This window comes from Perognathus longimembris, chromosome 13 (assembly GCF_023159225.1).
Source record: "Perognathus longimembris pacificus isolate PPM17 chromosome 13, ASM2315922v1, whole genome shotgun sequence".
NCBI classification, from domain to species: Eukaryota; Metazoa; Chordata; class Mammalia; order Rodentia; family Heteromyidae; genus Perognathus; species Perognathus longimembris.
Genome location: NC_063173.1, coordinates 50,131,753 through 50,156,241, shown reverse-complemented (window position 1 = coordinate 50,156,241; position 24,489 = coordinate 50,131,753). Strand labels below are relative to the sequence as shown.

Genomic DNA, 24,489 nt, shown 5'->3' with positions numbered 1-24,489 from the left:
TGGCAGGAGCTCCACGGACCCCAGAACTGAGTGCAGACCGACAGAGACACCGGAGCTGAGGGACCGAACGGCCAGGATTAGACGTAGGCAGCAGGGGAACCGGGAGGTGCAGATGGGGAGAGCCGGGGCCACCACCACCAAATGACCGATCACTGCACCCCAGCACCACACCCCTTATGAGCCCGCAGCTGCGCGGGACGCTCACACAATCAGGGACCAGTAAGTTCCCCATTAACCCCCGCCATGGGAGACAAGCTCTAGTAGAGACCCAAGGCCTGCAAGGAGGCTAGAGCTCCCTCCATCCCCCTCCCTATCCCGAGGGACAGGGAGCCAAATGTCAGGCAGCAAGGGGTCCCTGCAGACTCTGGGAGGACGCGGGAGCTAACAGGGGCAGAATGGCACCAAGGCAGCAGAGGAGCCTGAGCCGGGCCACACTGGTCCCACCCCCTCCCTAACAGGGGCCCGGGGACTGGTGGGCATTGGAAGCCCCACCTGAGGCGCCTGATCCTCATGGACTTTTTGAACAGCAGTCACAGGCTCACTGGGCCTGAACACATAACGCCCCTCACAGCTGAGGCACGGAGTCTGTGGGCACCAACCCACGCCCAGACACTTGGCACAGCCGGGGCTCACGCGAGTGGAAAAAAGAACCAAAGAAGAGAAAAGCCTCCACTCCAGGCTGAATCAACAACCTGCAAACCCCCACCAGGGGCACGCTAGGGTCAGCACAGCACAGCGGCAGAACTCTATCCCACAGAGAAAGACACAGAACCTACCCACCTCCCAAGTGCACTGAGGGTGACCACCCCAGCAACAACTGAGATGGTCACACTCACCCACTGGGCAGTAAGGTTCAACAGCCAAACTCAAATCCAGAGCCAGGACACAAACAAGTCTCCCACTGACGAACCAGCGGGAACCAGCACAAAGCCAACCCAAGGAAACCACCTACAGATGCCCAGATGTGCAAATCACAAAGAAATATCACAAACTACATGAAAGGGCAAGCCAACTCGCCAGCTCCAAAAAGCAGTATGACTGAAGAGGAGATGGAGAATAAAAAAGCAACCGAGGCTACCATAGCAGAAATGATGAAAAACCTTAGGAATGAATTCACAAAACAATTCCAGGAGTTTAGAATGGAAGTCTTGAAGGACCGTCAGGAAACCAAGACAGAAATAGAAGCAAAAATGGATGCAATGCAAACTTCTGTTAAAGAAGACCTTAACATCCTGAGAAGCGAAATGCACGAAAAAATAGATTTAAAATACAACTCTTTAAAGAAAGAAATTTCCACGATCAGAGCTGATCTGGCAACCATAAATCGCTCCCTGACCTCCATAAACTCCACACTTGAATCCACAGCACAAAGAATTGACCATATTGATTCCCAAATCTCTCTGTTGGACGATGATGCAGCCGACAAGCACCAGAAAATTACCACACTCCAAGAAATGGTAAAGCTCCAGGGCAGACTAATCCAGGAGCTAGTGGACAAAGACAAGAGATATAATCTGCACATAATTGGAATAGAAGAAGGAGCTGAATACCTGAGCAGAGGGCTTCAACATATTTTCAATAAAGTGATTGCAGAAAACTTCCCCAATCTCACAAGGGACCTCACCCAGGTAACCGAAGCCTATAGGACACCTGGCAGACCAGACCCTAGAAAATCCTCTCCCAGGCACATAATAATCAAGACCACAGATCTCAAGAATAAAGAGCAAATTTTGAATGCAGCCAAAGCAAAGAAAGAAATTTATTACAATGGGAAAAGGATCCGAATAACAGCAGACCTCTCTCCACACAAACCTACTATGTGCGAAGAGAATGGACGAACACCATCCAAGTCCTACAGGCCAACAACTTCCAACCCAGAATAAAATATCCAGCGAAGCTAGAGTTCATATTTGAGGGAAAAACCAGATCTTTCCATAGCAAAGAGGATCTAAAGGAGTATGTGAATAAAAACCAGCCCTACAGCGAATTCTAAGAGGGGAACCCCACCCAACAGAAATCGTACAGGACACACAGACAGAAACAGAAAGAAACTACAATAGCCAGAACCCAACAGAAAGAACAGCTCACTAAAGACAAGAAAAAAAAAAAAAAAAAACAGAGGAAAAACAGCCTAACAAGAAAATAGAAGGGGAAAAAACACTCTTATCCTTGATCTCTTTGAATATAAACGGTATAAACTCTCCAATAAAGAGGAGCAGACTGGCAGAGTGGATCCACAAACAAAAAGTGGCCATCTGTTGTCTACAAGAGACTCATCTTACAGCAAGGGATAAAAACAGGCTCCGAATGAAAGGATGGAGCAAGATCTTCCAAGCAAACACACATGCCAAAACGGCAGGAGTAGCCATCCTGATCTCAGACAAGCTGGACTTACAATTAAAATCAACTCAAAAAGACAAAGAAGGACACTACATTTTAATACAAGAAAAAATCCAGAACCAAGACATCATGGTGATAAATGTATACTCACCGAACAAAAGAGGCCCTACATATGTCAAGCAAATTCTCACAGAACTACAGAACAAGATAGACCCAAACACAATCATAGTGGGTGACTGTAATACCCCACTCTCTCCAAGAGACAGATCCAACACCCAGAGGATTAGCAAGGGAGCTGAAGACCTAAGTAACACCATATTCCAAATGGATCTGACAGATCTATACAGAATCTTCCACCCTACAGAGACCCAATACACCTTCTCCTCAGCAGCCCATGGCTCATACTCCAAAATAGACCATGTCATAGCCCACACAAAGAACCTCAGCAAATAAAAAAGTATCGACGTCATCCCATGTGTTATATCTGACCACAGTGGAATAAAGATAACCCTCAATACCAATGGTTACCACAGAGGCTATACACATTCTTGGAGGCTAAACCCCTCACTGTTATCTAACACTTGGGCCACAGACCAAATTAAAGATGAAATTAATGAATTCATAAAGCCACAATGATAATAAAAATACATCACAAAGGAACCTATTGGATACAACTAAAGCAGTACTAAGGGGCAAGATCATTGCCCTCAGCACTCACATTAAAAGAATGAAAACAGAGCAGCTAAATAACCTCACCATGAAACTAAAACAACTGGAGAAACAAGAAATGATAGAATCCAAGATGTCTAAGAGGAGAGAAATAACAAAGATTAAAGAAGAGATAAATCTGATAGAAAATAGAAAGACCATTAAACAAATAAATAAGACTAAAAGCTGGTTCTTTGAGAAAATAAATAAAATCAACAGACCCTTCGAAATACTTACAAAAAAAAAAAGAAGAGACAAGACTCATATGCGTAAAATCAAGGACTCCACCGGAAAAATTACAACAAATACACACGATATTCAAACAATCATAAGGAATTATTTCCAGAACCTCCACTCAATATAAAACAATAATTTTACAGAAATGGTTTAATTCTTAGTGAACTATAAACTCCCCAAACTGAACCAAGAAGAAATAAGTCAACTAAATAAACCAATAACTTACAGCGAAATACAGGGGGTAATCAAGAGCCTCCCAACAAAGAAAAGCCCAGGCCCAGATATATTCACCAACGAATTCTATAAAACCTTTAGTGAGGAGCTGATACCAATACTCCTCAAACTCTTCCGTGAAAGAGAAACAGAGGGAGAAATCCCAAACACATTCTATGAAGCGAATATTATACTCATCCCCAAACCAGGCAAAGATCCAACAAAAAAAAGAGAACTACAGACCAATATCACTAATGAACACAGATGCAAAGCTCCTCAATAAAATATTAGCTAACAGGATCGAAAAACTGATCAAGAAAATTATACATCATGACCAAGTAGGCTTCATCCCACAGTCACAAGGATGGTTCAACATTCGTAAATCAATCAGTGTAATTCACCAAATCAACAGAACTAAAATCAAGAATCACATTGTTATCTCAGTCGATGCCCAAAAAGCCTTTGACAAAATACAACATCCATACTTATTGAAAGCTCTGAAGAAAACAGGAATAGATGGAATATTCCTCAAAACAATAAAAGCCATATACAACAGACCAACTACTAACATCGTATTAAATGGGGAGAAACTAAAATCACTTCCCCTAATCTCAGGAACAAGACAGGGATGCCCACTCTCCCCATTTCTTTTCAATATAGTGCTGGAATCCCTAGCCATAGCAATAAGACAAGAGGAGGACATCAAAGGGATCCACATCGGCAAGGAAGAAATCAAGCTATCCCTATTCGCAGATGACATGATCTTATATCTGAAGGACACAAAAAACCCAGTTCCCAAACTCCTACACCTAATAAACCATTTTTGCAAAGTAGCAGGCTACAAAAACAATCCACAAAAGTCAGCCGCTTTTCTGTACACCAGCAATATACAAGCAGAAAAGGAAATTATGGAAATAATTCCTTTTACAGTAGCCAAATAAAGAATGAAGTACCTAGGGATCAAACTAACCAAAGACGTGACAGACCTATTTAATGAGAACTATAAAAATCTAATAAAGGAAATCAAAGAAGACACAAGGAGATGGAAAGACCTCCCATGCTCATGGGTAGGCAGAATCAATATAGTGAAAATGGCCATATTGCCCAAATTGTTATGCAAATTCAATGCAATCCCCATCAAAATCCCAGCTACATTCTTCACTGAAATACAGAAAGCAACTCACAAATTCATATGGAACAGCTGACCTAGAATAGCCAAAGCAACTCTAGGCAAAAAAAGCAGTGCAGGAGGTATCACAATACCAGATTTCAAGCTCTACTATGGAGCCATCAAAACAAAAACAGCCTGGTATTGGTATAAAAACAGACCTGAAGACCAGTGGAAAGGGATTGAAGATCCAGAAATAAGACCGCACACTTACAGTCAGCTGATATTCGACAAAGGAGCTAAAGACATACAATGAAATAAACAGAGTCTCTTCAACTACTGGTGCTGGGGAGAACTGGGCATCCATATGCAGAAAACTCAAGGTAGACCCAAGCCTATCACCATGCACCAAGATCAACTCAAAATGGATCAAGGACCTCAATATAAGGCCTGAATCCTTGAAACTACTGAAGGATAAAGTAGGAAAGATGCTAGAACTTATAGGCACAGGAAGGAACTTCCTGAATAGAGTCCCAGGGGCACAATAAATAGGGGAGAGACTCGACAAATGGGACTACTACAAATAAAGAAGTTTCTGCACAGCTAAGGACATAGCTGCCAAACTAGAAAGACAGCCAACCATATGGGAAAGATCTTTACCAGCACAGCAACAGACAAAGGCCTAATATCTGTCATCTGCAGAGAACTCCAAAAACTAAGCCCCTCCAAGCCCAATAAACCAATTAGGAGATGGGCAAAGGAGCTAAAAAGAGACTTCACAAGAGAAGAGATAAAAATTGCAAAGAAACATATGAAGAAATGTTCAACATCCCTGGCAGTAAAGGAAATGCAAATAAAAACAACCCTGAGATACCACCTCACTCCAGTTAGAATGGCCTATACTCTGAACTCAGGCAACAACAAATGCTAGAGGGGGTGCAGGGAAAGAAGAACCCTCCTCCATTGTTGGTTGGAGTGAAAATTAGTACAACCACTTTGGAGAACAGTATGGAGGTTCCTCAAAAAGCTCAACATAGACCTACCCTATGCCCCAGCCATACCACTCCTAGGCATCTATCCTGAACAACAGGTCCCAAGATATCAAAAAGACATCTGCACTTCCATGTTTATTGCGGCACAATTCACAATAGCCAAAATATGGAAACAACCCAGATGCCCCTCCACAGATGAATGGATCCAAAAAATATGGTACCTATACACAATGGAATACCACATAGGATTAGAAATGGTGAAATACTGGCATTCTCAGGGAAATGGTCAGAACTTGAACAAATAATGTTGAGCGAGACAAGCCTAGAACACAGAAAACAAAGGGGCATGATCTCCCTGATATATGACTGTTAAGGTGGAGGGAGGGGGAGACAGTAGAGACCAGGTCTGTGAAACCAAAAACTTCTTGTCAAATGGTATTTCCCACAGGTTTGGGTCAGCGACCCTACACTATGTAACTAAAACCAAAGAACTACTCAACATATGAAGGTCAAAAAATGACCTCTCAGTGGGTCACAATAGCTCAAAAGCTATGTATGTACATTCATATAAGACTATTGTCAATATATTGTCTATTGTCGACATTACATTTAAAGCCCTAGGCGAATTTTCTTTGGTGTAGGCCACGTGGATATTGTGTATGTTCTTGGTACATTGTCTATTGTATATATGTCTACCGACCTAGGGAAGGGAAAGAAAAACAGGATGTAAGATATCACAAGTAATGTACACACTGCCCTACTATGTAACTGTACCCTTTTCGCACAACTCCTTGTCAAAAAAACTTTTCTTTAATTAATAAATCAATTACAAAAAATATTACGTTCCTATGAATAACACCCCCACTCTTTTCTGCTAACTCTCCATTGTCTATCATTTTAACCTTGTTCTTTCTACTGAATCCACTCTTCTCCACATTTCCACGTCACTGAAACTAAACCAAAATACCATACATTTTACTCTACTCTTTTTACTACCTCTAACCTACCCTCCTGACTTACTTCCATGACCTCCAGATTCCATTGACTCCTGGTTATTGGATAGAGGGTAAACCTGTTTAATCCGAGTGAATCAAAGGGGTTCATAAAGAAAGCCAGTCCAAAAAGAACTTAGTATAAGAAAAAGAATTGCTCAAAGGGTTGTAACAGTAAATAAGTCACTACTGAATACAGGGCTCAGGATCGCTTGTTGTATTGAAATTGTATTCTTTAGGAACACCAAATATAATTTTATATACACGTATATAAGGTATCTGTTGATAATTGTGAACTTCTAAGATTTACACCACAGTGCTTGGTAAGGTCTGCTTTGGGACTTAAACGGTGTTCACAGGTGCTTGTAGATTGGCATTCCCAATCCAAATGGGCAGAAGAAACAAAGAAAGATGGCAAACAATGGAGTCTTATCTCCCACTCAAAAGAAGCAGGAAGCAGAGCAGTCAATCAAAGACATAGAAGAGAACCCTCAAAATGCTCTACAAAGTCTACTGATAAACATGATAAATGAAAATTTGAATCAATACAACAATTCTTCCAAAAAGTAATAGATGATTTCATGGCTTCAACAAATAGAAACATAAACAAAATTCAAGAGTCAAATAAAAAGATAGCCACCCAGCTAAAAGATTTGAGAGACAGCACACAAAACCAAATTAATGAAGTTAATGAAGTAAAAAAAAGTCCATGCAGGACCTAAGAGATGATGTGGAAATCATCAGGAAAGACCATTCAAAGGAAAAGAGATTCAAAATCAACTAGCTAGCCTACAATCCCGACTAACTGAAGCAGAGGATCGAATCTCAGAAGCTGATGACTCCCTAGAATCTACGGAGAAAGATAAAAAATCAATACAAACCCAATCCAATCGACAAAACAAATCACTCCAGGAGCTCCAAGACAACATCAGGAAGCCCACTTTATGGATAATAGGTATCAAGGAAAACCTGGATCAAGAAGTTAATGGAATAGGCAACCTATTTAACCGAATATTAGCTGAGAGTTTCCCCAATATCCAGAAGGATAGGCCTATACAGATACAAGAAGCATTTAGAACCCCAAATCGACCAGACGAGAATAGGATATTCCACCGAAAAATTGTGATCAAAACAGGATCAATAGAGTCCAAGGAAAGAATCCTTAAAGCTGTTAGGGAAACAAAAACAATCACATATAAAGGAAAAGCAATCAGAATTACCCCAGACTTCTCAGCAGAGAACATGAAAGCAAGGAGAGCCTGGAATGAGGTATACAACACCCTAAATAAAAATAAATACAAACCAAGAATAGTGTACCCAACTAAACTCTCATTCATAGCCGAAGATCAAATAAAAGTCTTCCACAGTAAGGAAAAACTGAAACAATTAATCTCCACCAAACCAGCTTTACAGAAAATCCTCAAAGATGTACTACACAGGAAAATAATAACAATCCCAAAACAGACAGAAAAATGAACCCCAAATAGAAAACCAGAATATTAGATCAAGAAATGGGAAGACACAGCTTTTAACAAGATAGATATAATGAAAGGAAAAACGATCATCTCCCAATCCTAACTCTCAACATTAAAGGACTTAATTCTCCAATCAAATGACATAGGCTCAGAAGTTGGATCAAAAATCAAGACCCATCTTTCTGCTGCCTCCAAGAGACACATCTATCCAGAAAAAGTAAACATCTTCTAAAAATGAAAGGCTGGAATCAAATCTATCAAGCAAAGGGCCCAAATTAGCAGGCTGGCATTGCAATCCTAGTAGCAGACAAAATTCACTTCAAATTAAAAATGGTACAAAAAAGACAAAGGTTACAACATCCTAATAAATGGATCTCTCCTACAGGAGGATATAACCATCCTAAATATCTACACACCAAATATAGGAGCACCTAACTTAATCAAACAAACACTACTGACTCTAAAAACACACATAGACACGAACACATTGATAGTGGGGGACTTTACCACTCCACTGTCACCTCTGGATAGATCAACATGCCAAAAACTGAACAAAGAAACCATAGAACTAAACAACTGCATAGACCAACTAGACTTAACCTACATCTACAGACTATTCCATCCAGCAACAACAGAATACACATTCTTTTCAGCAGCCCATGGAACATTCTCCAAAATAGATCACATCTTAGGACACAATGAAAATCTGTACAAATTCAGAGTATCAAAACCATTTCCTGCATTCTCTCAGACCACAATGGAATAAAATTACAGCTCTACTCAAACAGCTACCACAGAAAATCCTACAATCCATGGAGACTAAAAAACACAAAACTGAACCATCAGTGGGTCATTGAAGAAATTAAAACGGAAATTCAAATGTTTATGGAATGAAACCAAGATGAGTACACAAAGTACCAGCTCCTTTGAGACACAGCAAAGGCAGTACTCAGAGGAAAATTTATATCTCTGAATGCATACACCAACAAACTGGAGAAACAGCAACTCAATAATTTAAGGAAGCACCTTAATTTCCTTGGAAGAGAACAAGGAAACCCCAAGTAAATAGACGGAAGCAAATAATTAAAGTCAAATCAGAATTAAATCAATTAGAGACAAAAAAAAAAAAAAACTAAAGAATCAACAAACCAAAGAATTGGTTCTTTGAAAAAATCAACAAGATTGACAGACCCCTAGCAAACCTGACCAAAAACGAAGGTAGCACACTCAAATAAACAAGATAAGAGATGAAACAGGTAACATCACCACAGAAACCACCGAAATTCAGAACACAGTAAGGGACTATTTTTCAAACCTTTATGCCAACAAATTCGAGAACTTTGAAGAAATGGATTATTTCCTAGAAAAAATCCATATCCACAAACTCAACCATGAAGATTTAAACCTTCTAAACAGACACATATCCAGCATTGAAATAGAAATGGCAATAAGTGATCTCCCAACCAATAAAAGCCCAGGTCCAGAAGGATTCACTGCAGAATTCTACAAGGCCTTCAAAACAGAACTCACACCAATATTTCTCAAACTCTTCAATGAAATTGAAAGAGAACGTTCTCTACCAGACACATTCTATGAAGCCAGTATAACCCTCATCCCAAAACCAGGCAGAGACTCATCATGGAAAGAGAACTATAGACCAATTTCCCTGATGAACATAGACGCAAAAATTCTCAACAAAATTCTGGCCAATGAAATTCAACAGGTCATCAAAAAAATCATACACCAAGCTGGATTCATCTCAAGGATGCAAAGTTGGTTCAATATATGCAAGTCAATTAATGTAATCCACCACATCAACTGGAGCAAGGTAAAGAAGCACATGGTTATATCACTGGATGCGGAGAAAGTGTTCAATAAAATCCAGCACCAATTTATGCTAAAAGCCCTGGCAAAACTGGGATTCCAGGGAAAATTCCTGACTATAATCAAGGCAGTTTATGACTAACCAACAGCAAGTATAACTCTAATTGGTGACAAACTAAAGCCATTCCCTTTAAAATCAGGAGCAAGAAAGGGATGTCCACTCTCTCCCCTCCTTTTCAACATAGTACTACAATTCCTAGCCAGAGCAATTAGGTAAGAAGAAAATATAAAAGGGTTCCAAATAGGAAAAGATGAAGTTAAACTTTCTCTCTTCACAGATGACATGATTCTATACCTAAAGAACCCCATAGACTCTACCCCCAAGCTCCTAGAGCTGATCCAAAACTTTGGCAAAGTTGCAGGATATAAAATAAACTCTCAAAAATCAATGGCATTACTATGTGCTAATGACTGAAGACTGAGGCTGAAATCAGGAAAGCAACTCCTTTTGCAGTAGCCTCAAAAAACATAAAATACCTAGGAATAACCTAATAACCAAAGAAGTGAAAGACCTCTATGGTGAGAACTATAAACTATGAGAACTATAAAGTATAAACTATGAGAACTATGATGAGAACTTTAAAATCATGAAAAATGAAATTAAGGAAGAACTAATGAAATGGAAAAACCTCCCATGCTCCTGGATTAGGAGAATTAATATAATCAAAATGGCATTATTGCCAAAGGCTATCTACAAATTTAATGCAATACTGATTAATATCCCAACACCATTTTTTAATGAAATAGAGGAAGTAATCCAGAAATTCATATGGAACAAAGACCTAGAATAGCAAAAACAATCTTAATCAGTAAGAACAGTGCTGGAGGAATTGCAATACCCAACTTCAAGCTGTATTATAAACCTATAGTAATAAAAACAGCTTTTATTGGGACCAGAACAGGACTGAAGACCAGTGGAACAGAATTGAAGACCCAGAAATGAACCCACAGAACTACGCCTACTTAATCTTTGATAAAGGAGCTAAAAAAATAGTCTGGAAGAAAGATAGCCTCTTTAACAAATGCTGCTGGCAAATCTGGTTTAACATATGCAACAAACTAAAACTATGTCCTTATCTATCACCCTGCACCAAAATCAATTCCAAATGGATCAAAGACCTCGAAACCTAAACAGATATCCTGAAAACACTAAAGGAAGGAGTAGGAGAAACACTTGGGCTCCTTGGAACAGGACAGAACTTCCTTAACAAAGACCCAGAAAGGCTACAAATCAAAGGAAGGATGGCAAATGGGACTGCATCAAACTGCAGAGATTCTGCATGGCAAAGGACATAGCTCGCAAGATAAACAGAAAGACCACAGATTGGGAAAAGATATTTACTGGCCATACAATGGAAAAAGGCCTCATATTTAAAATATCTGCAGAACTAAAAAAATTACATTCCTCCAAAACAAAACCACAAAGAACCAATAGCTCCCTCATCAAGTGGACTAAAGATTTAAAAAGAGACTCCTCTGATGAGGAAATGAGAATGGCCAAGAGACATATGAAAAAGTGCTGTACATCACTGGCTATAAAAGAAATGCAAATCAAAACAACATTGAGATTCCATCTCACCCCAATAAGAATATCCTGTATCAAGAAAACTAACAATAACAATTGTTGGAGGGGATGTGGCCAAAAGGGAACCCTAAGTCATTGTTGGTGGGAATGTGAACTGGTTCAGCCACTCTAGCAAGCAGTATGAAGATTCCTGAGAAGGCTAAATATAGAACTCCCCTATGACTCAGGAGCCCCACTTTTGGGTATCTATACAAAAGACCACAAACAAAATCACAGTAATGCCACCAGCACAACAATGTTCATCACAGCGCAATTTGTCATAGCTACAATCTGGAACCAACCCAGATGCCCCTCAGTAGACGAATGGATCAGAAAAACATGATACATATACACAATGGAATTTTATGCCTCTATCAGAAATAATGACATTGCCCCATTTGGAAGGAAATGGAAGGAATTGGAAAAACTTATACTAAGTGAAGTGAGCCAGACCCAAAGAAACATGGACTCTATGGTCTTCCTCATAGGAAATAATGAGCACAGGTTTAGGCAAGTCACAGCAGAGGATCACAAGAGCCCAATAGGTATACCCTTATGAACACATAAGATGATGCTAAGTGAATTGAACTCCATGTTATGGAAACAATTGTTATATCACTGTTGTACGTACTTTCAACGTGCTATGTGTAACTCTAGCTTCTATTATTGATGATCTTCTTGTTTCCCCTTCCTGTGGTTGTACCTACACTATCTATCTTATCTGAGTATATTGGAAACTGGGTATACTGGTATTAGAACTAGGATATTGAAAGGGAATATGAAAATCTAGAGACACAGGCTAAAAAAAAGATTACCAGCTACAAAACCAATACTTGCAAAACTGTTTGCTGTAAATGAACTGAACATCTCTTGGGGGGGGAAGGGAAAGAGGGAGTGGGGAGCGGGGAATGAGGGAGGAGGTAACACGCAGAACAAGAAATGTATCCAATGCCTAACATATGAAACTGTAACCTCTCTGTACATCAGTTTGATAATAAATAAAAATATAAAGAATAATTATTTTCCCTTTTGGTGTAGTCATCCTATGATTATGTCCTTCCAAATAATTGAGTATGACATGGGAAGACAGGGTAACAACAATGGAGCATTTGAGAAATACTGATTCAGTTATCAAAAGTGTTAAGTCCTGGTGACAGCATGGGCCCAATTGTATGAAATGATTACTTATGAGATTTCTCTCCAAACCCATAATCTAGACCAATTATGAAAAACATATTAGACAAACCACAATTGAGTACTCCATTTTTTAAACATCTTACATTCCTGAAAACTTTGAGAAGTTATCTAAGACTAGGAAAATATGAGTATCTGTCACCATCAACACATACTGAAAATATAATGAAAAAAACTGTTATTCTGAGAAAAACATCTTGAGAAAAACCTATTTATTTGAAGAAATAGAAATATGGGAATTTGAACAAAAATAATGAATTCTAATAATCTTTTCATGATTTTGACAAATGCACATACCAATATGTGATAGTTTGGAAACTAAGTATAAGCATATAGAATATATTTTAATAATAGAAAAATATAAACCATATCTTAATAATTCATCTAAATTTAGAAAATTCATATATGTGTGTATGTATGCATATATATATTTGTGTGTACATATATGTATATATGTACATATGCATTTATAGGTCTACATGTTGTAACATGCAATATCTAATAAAAACATATAATGAAGCAAATGTCACTGCCATCCATCATTTTTATTTCTTCTCATTATTTTTGCATTATGAGAAGTGTTATAGAACATAAAAGAAACCATTAAAATGAGTTTATGTGTCCATTTTTTTTTTTTGGCCAGTCCTGGGCCTTGGACTCAGGGCCTGAGCACTGTCCCTGGCTTCTTCCCGCTCAAGGCTAGCACTTCACCACTTGAGCCACAGCACCGCTTCTGGCCGTTTTCTGTATATGTGGTGCTGGGGAATCGAACCTAGGGCCTCGTGTATCCGAGGCAGGCACTCTTGCCACTAGGCTATATCCCCAGCCCTCCAATTTTTTTTATTAAGCCCAATCACATTTTTATTATCATTGTCCCTTTACATCTCTAGAATACTTTTATCTTCCCAAAAAGAATCTCTGCTTATTTAACAATAATCCCCACCTCCCAATCTTTTTCCTAAGCCCTAGCTATTATTTTCTTCATCTATGAACTTCACTACTCAGAGAGCATTTGCTCTTTGTGAATGTTTTGTGTTAATGTTCTCAATGTCCATTCATATTTTAGCAGTTACAAGAATGTCCTTACTTTTGTCATGCAAAGGCATCCTACAGCGAGCATATACCATACTTTGTCTATCCATTCACATATTAATGGGCATTTGGCTTGATTACATTTTTGGGTTATTCTGAATGATGAGATTATTGGGTAGAAATATCTCTACAAGAGATTCCATATAAATAAGTTGACTGTAAATGTGACTGTAATGTGACTGTAAATTACATGAGAGTATTGTACTCAATTTTTGAAATATGTTTCTCATAGTGATTTTATTATTTTATTTATAAATGACCCAGACACAGATGTCTGGTCTCACTACTCCTCATAGTCATCATTTTCAATTTCCTATTTTTATCATAGACATCATAGTGGGTGTAAAGTTGTCCCCAATCAGGATTTTGATCTATATTTTCAAGCTTAGCATTAATTTCATGCACGTATTCCCAGAAATATGTCTTCTCTAACAGGTGAACCAGCTGAAGAGGCTGCATGTTGGGTGAGAAATGATCACTCCCAAATCAGTTAACTTCTGATTGCTCTCTTCATACTGTTTCTCATATTGTCTACAAATATAGATTATTTCTGACATTGACAAGAAAATTGGAACTTTGTCACCCACTGCCACAATGATAGATTTAAAACATTTATATTCCATAATATTACCGAAAATAGATGACCATAAATTGTGAGTTGCAAGATGTTAGGATAGAGTAAAGGATAAAAGCACATACCCACATAATAAATAGAATATTTCAGCAAAGATCCTTGTCTCAAAAATAAAAATAGCATAATGGTCTAACATCTATAGGATTTTTTTGTTTGCTTGATTTGTTTGATTTTTCTGGAGTGGGTTTCCTGGGTTATAGGGCCTTATGGACAATAGCTCTCACACTTGGACCACACTGCAACCCTTACTGTTTTATTCTGTTTTAACAGTGGGTCTTGAACTTTTAGTCCTGGTCTAAAAGTCTTTCAGCCTCTGACACCAGTCCTTCTAATTCCATCACCTACATGCCAGGGCAACAGGCTTGAGTCACCATATCAACATTTTAAGATCATAACATTTAAGGATATTGTCAGGAAAAAAAATCGTATTTAGGCTAATGGTTCAACAGCGTATCGGTTTGGAGAACATCCCAAGTCAGTGTGTCCTCACAAGTCAAATGAGTATATTAGAAGGGCATGCCTCTTATTGTTAAAGTAATTGATGGTTGACATCAATATTCTTATAATTATTTTTGTTAAGTAGAACAAGTTTGTAGTTAAATACATGGATCAAGTTAGCAAACTGAAACCACTACTTCCAATTTTGAAAGATGACTGAGATTACATCGTCTTCATTTTTTGTACCTATTGGAGCAACTCTTCATGCAAAAATCCTTGAGTAGATTCACTGTTTCTTCTTCTTGTAACATTCATCTCCAAAATTATGCAAGATGCACTCCTGCCCTGTCCTCAAATAAACCTAAGTTAGTCTAATGCACACTTACTTTTCCACTGGGAGAACTTTCCGAGCAAACAGTTTTGTAATGGCAGTCTTCATCTGGTCATTTCTCATAGTGTAGATTAAAGGATTTAACATGGGAGTAATTGTCATGTAGAAGACAGCCACTGCTTTATCAATGGATAAAGTCACTGCTGGCCTCATGTACACAAATATGGAGGGCAAAAAGAATAGCACAACCACTGTGATGTGGGAGCCACAGGTGGAGAGGGCTTTGCGCCTGGCCTCCGAGCTGTGGTTCCTCAGGGAGCGCAGGATGACCACATAGGAGACCAGCAGAAGAAGAAAGATTAACACACAGATGAAACCACTGTTTGCAGCCACAAAGAACCCAAGAATATGAGTATCCATGCAGACAAGATTGAGCAAAGGGCTTAGATCACACATGAAGTGGTCTATAACATTAGGGCCACAGAAGGGTAACTGGATAATGAAGATGAGCTGTATGGTAGCATGGAGAAAACCCCCCATCCAGGAAACTCCCACTAGCAGAAGACAAATCTGCCAGTTCATGATGGTTGCATAATGCAAGGGTTTACAGATGGCCACATAGCGGTCATAGGCCATCACAGTCAGCAAGATGACCTCAGCACCTGAAAAGAAATGTTCCCCGAAGACTTGAGTCATGCATCCACTGAAGTAGATGGTCTTCTTTTCCTGGAGTGAGTCCAATATCAGTTTAGGAGTATTGACAGAGGAATAGCAGGCATCGATGAAGGAAAGATAGTCTAAGAAAAAATACATAGGAGATCCCAAGAGTTTGCTGCCCGTGATGGTGACCACAATGAGCCCATTCCCTACCATTGTGGTGATGTAGATGACCAAAAACAGGACAAATAGGACTTTCTGCATCTTCGGATTCTGTGTTAATCCCAGAAGGATAAACTCAGTCACGTTGTTCCTGTTCTCCATTGGCTCCTGTGAGTGTTAATTGAATTATCTGAAACAATGCTAACACACCGTTGGATTTATTTGAAGTTTACATTTGTAACAAATTATAAGTGTAAATTACAGATTTCATTGAGTTATGAAAGCTTCTCAAGATTTTGTGGCACAATAAGCACTGGTCTTGCAATTTTTATGACTTAGAAAAGCAAAGTCAAAGTTCAGCAAAATAAAACACCAAGAAGTGGGTACTTCATAAGGGTGGGGTGGAGTCACAGAGAAAAGGGTGGGCAAGTGAAGAAATGAAGAGGGGGAGAATACATTCAATAACTCAGTGGGTAGCCCAAAAAATTAAGAAGACTCAGTGAAAGGGAGGGGAGGGGAAAAGGAAAGATAGAGATGGGTGAGAATGTTCAAATGGGTGACATTTATCAAGATGTATGCAAAAACTGATTTCTAAGTGGTTACTCCTTTGTGCAACTACTTCAAGATTTCTTTAAAAAAAACAGGAAAAATTGAAGTCTGTAATACAGTTCAAATCAAATATAAGGGAATTGAACTCTTATTGTAGCTTGGTATATTTAAAAAGTATTTTTGTGACTACTAATGATTCTGACAGTATTTTACATGATTTGTTTAATCTGTAAGTCTAAAACATTGAAAAATGGACTTTGCATAACATTTTGTTCATAAAGAAATAAACATGAAACCAAATGATAGAAAAAGAAATGGCTACACAAACTGCTGCCAAATAAAGATTCTACAAAGATATCATATAGATTCAGCAAATACCACTTAAATTAAGAACTTTTATAAACCACAGATCAGGACATGATCTGCAGCTCTCATTGTCTGAGTTGACACAGAGGTAAATAGAACAGGAACACTGCACATGGAAAGGCAGTTAGCACACAAAAGGTGTAGAAAATGGAGGTCATCTAAGTGATCTAGAAGATTTGGAAATAAGTGGTTTATCTTTGATGTTATTTCCAATATACCCTATGAAATTATGCCTTTTTGTTTTGTCTTTCTTCCCCATGCTTTTACCACTGTTGTCACTGTAACGGACTTTGACACACTGGGTAATACATATACATATATATGTATATATATACACACATATATACATACATACATATATACATATACATATATACATATATACATGCATGTATATATATATACACATATATATGTATATATATATATATGTGTATATATATATATATATACCTATCAGAACTAGGGAAGGGGAACACCAAAATGGAGAGACAAGGGTAAAAGGCAAACCAAAGCAACAGCAATACTTACAGGACAGTATGCTGTAAACCAACTGTACATCTCAGGGAAGGGTGGGGAGGGAGCCAGAGAGGGGGAAAGGTGGGAGAAAAATGAAAGAGGAGGCAAAAAAAATTGATAAGAGATGTACTCACTGCCTTAAATATGAAACTGTAACCCCTCTGTATATTACTTTGACAATTAAAAATAAATTAATTAAAAATAAAGAAAGACAAAAAAGGAGATCACGGCCATTAGTGTGAAACTAATGTATTTTCACCTTTATTCATATGAAATGGAAATCTATGAAAATTAGTTGAGGGTATGAGTTGAAGAATGATAAGTAATTGTGACTTTAAATATTAATATAATAAATGGAGTTTTGGTCTTTGAAGAATTGAATTCATATTCAATAAGCAGTGAAAGCCAAAGACAGAAACCTCAGTTATTAAAGGTTTATAATATGCAACGTAAAGTTTTACAAAGTGATTATTATGTAAATAAATTGAAGGAATACAAGCATTATTTGTTATGCAATAATTCAACACCTCAGAAAAGACAGTAATAATATTTGTCTTAGGCAATAGTAACACACAATATTTTGCTGTGGGTAATAGGTTACCATTTACTTTGCACACATGTTTCATGTTACTATGTTAAATAAATTGTATCAACGGTATCATTTCATGTTTTACAAATAAAGAAATGACCTCTAGGACTATCTTACTTATTATTTTAATAGCAATGGCAATATTAAATACTGTTCCCTGAGAATTTACTTTGTTCTTCATGCTTTGGGAAATTCATGTTGATCTAACCCTTTTGATGCTATTAGATGGTTAATAATATGCTTTTTATACCCATTTTCCTACATACTTTAGGGATCATTTAAGTACAGTGAAGTTATGAGTCCTGCTCCAGACAACCAGAAAACAAATAGTAGAACCCACAATAGTTCTCTGTCTATTCTATTTTTTATTAACTTTTCTCTCAGGAAATGTCAATATATATTGCCTTTCGAATCATTACCTTAAGCTACATAACCAGTGTTATCATCTGTATCTCAATGATAAACTGATAATCTAATTCTAAGGATAATCTAAATCTAAGTGACCATAATAATTTAATTTACCTTGCTAGGACTTTGTGGCCAAATTTTTCAGCAATACAGGCATGTTGATATGTAAAACTCCAATCATCAAGAAAATAAATACTACTGCTGCCTTCTTGGAAGAATATATTTACCTTTCTCTGTCCATCAGACTCAGTACTCTCTTCTTCAATATGATTGGAATTATTCAGTTCCTGGAATCTACTGAAAACTGTTGAAAGTAACTACAACAGTAGCTAGATAGAGAGGCTTAAGATTCAGAAGCATCATATTTGATTCTTGTTTCTTCAGCTTGAAACTGCTCTTATTTGGGATATATTTCTGGTACTTTCTACATGTACTTTGTCATTTATTCATAAAGTGAGAACAATTTATGTGTTGACCTGAGAGCTTATTGTTACATAAACACATCAGTACTGTGGACTTCATTGTTGTGGGCACTTATAAGGCTTTCATTGCCTTTCATTTCATTGTGCATGCACTCAGCACATAAAGTTTGAGCAATAATTCAGAAGAGCCTTAAACTATGCACTAAACTCAGAAAGAATTCTCCCTAATAGTTATTCTTAGAAATCCACATTGGATTATGTTATCTATAGCACTTGATCCCAGATTGCTGATGATTTATGTCATTTCCTGTTAACTTTTAGATCATTTGTGCATCTGAAATGTATATACATCTGGGTTTCATCCCCATGATTAGTCTTAAGTATTAAAATCATCATCTCCAGGTAAATATTGAATCACTTTTATGAGATTCACAATGCCCCCATGATAAATTTGGTTAAGATATTTATCAACTAATTTTTTTTGCAAAATGAAGATGAGGATGAAATACTCTAAGACTACATCTGACAAATATTGAAGAGTAAATGTTACTGTGCATGAAAATAATGCTTAATACGCATCATCACTAAAACAGTACTTACCTTATTATCTTAGATTATTTTAATGGTGGCTATGCATATTTGTTTCAATACAATCCTCAGAATAATAAAAATATATTTCCATATTTAAGTGATAATGCACATTCAAAGATACTCCTAAGATAATGCAATACAAAATCAGTAGTTGATAAGGTTGTATCTTCATCAGTATAGCTCTTTTTCTTCTTTTTTAAAGTCTAAAAAAATGTTTCCATAGAAACTGAGATTTGCATTTAAAATAGTTTATATTGATTCACTCAGGAGGAATAATCTTTGACTTGTAACTTTTTTCCTACAAGTCAGGAAGTAGGAAATTTTCAGTGAAAATATCCAAAAGGTTAGGCCATTCACGACAAATCTGTTCTGTATGTGATAAATAGCACAACATAATATTTGCACCTTACACAAGAAAGATATTTAAAAGCTTTCCGGAAAGACTTAGGGAACTTATCCCTAGCTACTCTTTCTCTCTAAAGAACTTATTTCAAAGTAGATCAAAGACCTCAGTGTCAGACCCAAAACCCTGAAACTACTGCAAGAGAGAATAGGAGAATTTATAGCCAGAAACTTCTTGAGCAGCGTCCCTGGGGCAAACAGATAGGAGAGAGGCTTGACAAGTGGGACTACACCAAAAATAAAAAGTTTCTGCACAGCTTAGGACATAGTTACTAAACTAGAAAGACAGCAAACCAACTGGGAAAAGATCGTTGCCAGCAATATATCCGACAAAAGCCTGATATCCTAAATATACAAGGAGCTCAAAAAAACTAAGCCTTCCCAAACCTAATAAACCAATCACTAAATGGACAAGGGAGCTAGAGAGAGACTTCTCAGAAGTAGAAGTAAATGGCAAAGAAACCTCTGAGGAAATGTTCATCATATCTGGCCATAAAGGAAATGCAAATCTAAACAACTCTGAGATTCCATTTCACTCCAGTAAGATTGGCCAACATTTTGAATTCAAACAACAACAAATGTTGGTGAGGATGTGAGGAAAAAGGAACCCTACTGTACTGCTGGTGGGAATGTAAACTAGTACAACTACTCTGGACAGCAGTCTGGAGGTTCCTCAAAAAATTAAACATAGACCTTCCCTACGATCCAGCCATACCACTCTTGGGCATATTCCCTGAACATCATAAGCAGGATATGATAAAGGCACCTGCACAGCCATGTTCATTGCCACACTATTCACAATAGACAAGGTATGGAAACAGCTCAGATGCCTCACGATAGATGAGTGAATCCAAAAAACGTGCTACCTATATTACACAGTGGAATTTTACACAGCCATTACAAAAAATAAAATAATGTCATTTGCAAGGAAATGGGTGGAACTAGAAAAAATCATGTTAAGTGAGATAAGGCAAGCTCACAGAGACAAATGATTCATTTTTTCTCTTATATGCAGAAGTTAGATCTAAAAGGCACTGGGTATGTCAACTTATACAGATACATACAATGAAATGAAAAGAGAATATTCTAAGGAAAGAATCACAAAGGCCCAATGCTTACATGCCTCTTTATATTTATATAAAATTATATATATATGTGTGTACATATGTGTATGTGTGTGTATGTGTGTATATATATATGTGTGTATGCATATATATGTATAAAATATGTGTATGTGTATACGTATTCCAAGATATGGAGACAAGAGATCTTGCTCTCTTTTTAAGGAAAGAAGGAAAGAAGGAAGAAGAAAGGAAGAAGGAAGGAAGGAAGGAAGGAAGAAGAAAGGAAGAAGGAAGGAAGGAAGGAAAGAAAGGAAGAAGGAAGGAAGGAAGGAAGGAAGAAGGAAGGAGGGAGGGAGGGAGGGAAGGGAGGGAGGGAGGGAGGAAGGAAGGAAAGAAGGAAGGAAGGAAGGAAAGAAGGAAGGAAGGAAGGAAGGAAGGAAGGAAAGAAGGAAGGAAGGAAGGAAGGAAGGAAGGAAGGAAGGAAGGAAGGAAGGAAGGAAGGAAACAATGAAAGCAAAAAGGTTTGTTATCCAATAATTGACTGATTTTTCTATTTCCTCATCTGAATCCATGTTGGATTTGACACACAGTTTATTTACCCCCTGCAAACACTTTCCAACTAAACCTTTTTCTAATGGCATTTTTCATCTGATCATTTCTTAAAGTATAGATTAAGGGATTTAACATAGGAGTTAACATCGTATAGAATACGGCAACTGCTTTATCAATGGGTAAAGTAACAGCTGGTCTCAGATACACAACTATACAGGGCACAAAGAATAAGACAACCACTGTGATGTGGGAGATACAGGTAGAGAGGGCTTTGCGCCTGGCCTCCAAGCTGTGGTTCTTCAGGGAGCGCAGGATGACCACATAGGAGACCAGCAGAAGGAGGAAGTTCAGTATACAAATGAAACCACTGTTAGCAATAACAAAGAGCCCTAGAGTGTGGGTATCTGTGCAGGCCAGAGCAAGTAAAGGGTTCAAATCACACATAAAGTGGTCTATAACATTAGGACCACAGAAAGGTAATGGGATGATAAAAAATATCTGTATGGCTCCATGAAGAAAACCTCCCACCCAGGACACACCCACTAGGAGGCTACACACTCTTCGATTCATGATGGTTGCATAATGCAATGGCTTGCAGATAGCCACATAACGGTCATAAGCCATCACAGTCAGCAAGATGACCTCAGCACCTCCAAAAAAATGTTCGCCGAAGACTTGGGTCATACATCCATTGAATAAAATGGTCTTCTTTTCATGGAGTGAATCTACGATCAGTTTAGGGGTATTGACAGAGGAATAGCAGGCATCAATAAAGGAGAGATAGTCCAGGAAAAAGTACATGGGGGACCCCAAGAGGGGACTTCCAGTGATGGTGATCATAATGAGCACATTTCCTGTCATGGAGACGATGTAGATGACCACAAAGAGAACACAGATGACTTTCTGCAGTTTCGGGTCCTCAGTGAGCCCAAGGAGAATAAACTCTGTCACATTATTCCTGTGCTCCATCTACTGCAAGTGAAAACCAGCTATATCACCTGAAAATAATAGCACATTTAAATTATTTAATTAGCATTCATAATCATTATTAATTACTCATTGTGATTAGTTATTAGTTATTATTCTGATTATCAATTTCTAGATTCTGTTGAATTGTTATGTTCTGGGGAAGTATTAGATAAAGAAAAAGTGCTATTGGTTGTGGGAGTTTACTTTCTTCCTGGGTGAAGATTTTCAAAGAATGTTTTCTGAGAAAAATTTGGAAATACACAAGCCAGAGGCCATTTGATAAGATCAATAGTCTAGTATACCTTAGAGACTAAACAGAACTTTTAGACTGTAGATATGATGACAGCTAAGCAAAAGTGAGATATCTGAAAATCAATGGAAAATTAAATAATTTGGCCTTTTATTCTTACAAAATGAGAAAAAAAATCAGTGTAAGACTAAACGATATTGCCTTTTCTAACTAACTATGAAACGCTGATGAATACAAAGGTGACAAAGGTTTTGAATTGTAGAGACCAGCATGCTAATCAGCAGTGATTTTTGTCTTGGATGAAACAAATTTATGTTAAGCCATAGAAAACAGAGTAAGAGTCTAGTCATTAGATACCTGCCAATGTGAAGAATCGAAATGAATGACAGGTCAGTCATGATAGACATGTAATGAAAATGTAGAGGAGATATTTTCAGATAATTCATAATATTTGATAATAAATGTTGCAACTGTGTAATGAGCAATAAATACTTTAAAGTGTTCTGTGACTGTCATCATAACAAGACTTTTGCACATACAGCTCCTCTTAGCACTTTATATCATTCTTTGTGCCAGTCCTGGGGCTTGAACTCAGGGCCTGAGCACTGTCCCTGGCTTCTTCTTGCTCAAGGCTAGCACTCTACCACTTGAGCCACAGCAGCACTTCCGGCTTTTTCTATATATGTGGTACTGAAGAATCAAACCCAGGACTTCATGTATATGAGGAGAGCACTTTACCACTAGGCCATATTCCCAGCCCCCCTCTTAGCACTTTAAATAAACTGAGGATTTGTATTATTTAATCAATTTTATGGAATAGATCTCTAGAACTAATGTTTATGGTTTAAAGAATGACAATATATAAATTACTTAATGTTCACTCTGTTCTCAGTGTTTTCATATATACTTACATATTTGTTAGCTCTACTAGAGTATTTTTCAAGTAATATATCACAGAGATTAAGGTTTCTGGTTCTTAAAAACAAATTTGACATACAGTAATCTCTGTCTCTGTCTCTTTGACTTTCTGTGTGTCTGTTTCTGTCTCCCTCTCTCTCCTCTTTCCCCACCCAGATTTTTGTCAGTCCTGGGTCTTGCAGAGCCTAGGCACTGTTGCTGATCTCCATTTTGTTCAAGGCTAGCACTCTACCACTTGAACCACAGGACCACTTCTGGCTCTTACTAAGTAGTGTATTGGAGGTAAGCGTCTCATGGACTTTTCTTCCCAGGCTGGCTTTGAACTGCTATCCTCTGATCTCAACCTCCTGTGTAACTAGGATTACAGGTATGAGCCACCAGCAGCCAGCTTATTCTTTTTTTTTCTTTTTAATCAGTAGAATAGATTCATTTTTAGAAAGTTATCTCTCTTAGCACACATTAGCAAAGTCAGAATGTGCTTAGTATAAATAGCTTTGAATATAGAATGATTTCAATCCCAAATGGGAAACTAAAATATTTAATGCTTCACAGACTACATGTCAACCATCAACAATTGTTAGCCATCCATTCAGGGAGAAATAAAAGAATTGAGAAAGGATAAAAAGCACACAGGCTTTTCAGTCTGAAAATATTACTTGAGTCAGGTTAACAAGTTAGTTGAGAATGTGAAGCAAGTTATACTAATTTTGTGAAATTATTAAATAATTTTGTTTGTAAGTTCTGAGCAATAGATTTAATTCTGTAACTATTTGTTGACCATTCTCATGAACTTGCATTATTAGCATTATTTAAATTTTTTCAAAAACCAACCATCTCTGTTTTGAAAAAACTATGAGAATTTTTTATTT

General features: G+C 37.7%; 2 protein-coding genes across 3 annotated transcripts; both read right to left on the bottom strand.

Annotated features, from left to right (window-relative positions):
- Window positions 1-15,253: 15,253 nt before the first annotated feature.
- On the bottom strand, window positions 15,254-16,183 carry LOC125361393 (olfactory receptor 4C46-like). Its single transcript, XM_048359841.1, has one exon. It carries the CDS (start codon window positions 16,181-16,183, stop codon window positions 15,254-15,256), a length of 930 nt encoding a protein of 309 aa, XP_048215798.1.
- Window positions 16,184-19,871: 3,688 nt separating this feature from the next.
- On the bottom strand, window positions 19,872-22,452 carry LOC125361357 (olfactory receptor 4C46-like). 2 transcript variants are annotated; one of them, XM_048359780.1, is made up of 2 exons: window positions 21,557-22,452; window positions 19,872-19,908 (listed from the first exon to the last, which is right to left on the bottom strand). In XM_048359780.1, exons 1-2 carry the CDS (start codon window positions 22,450-22,452, stop codon window positions 19,872-19,874), a joined length of 933 nt encoding a protein of 310 aa, XP_048215737.1. The 2 variants fall into 2 exon arrangements, with proteins under 2 accessions (XP_048215737.1, XP_048215738.1); XM_048359781.1 differs by lacking the exon at window positions 19,872-19,908 and having other exon boundaries at window positions 21,523-22,452.
- Window positions 22,453-24,489: the final 2,037 nt, after the last annotated feature.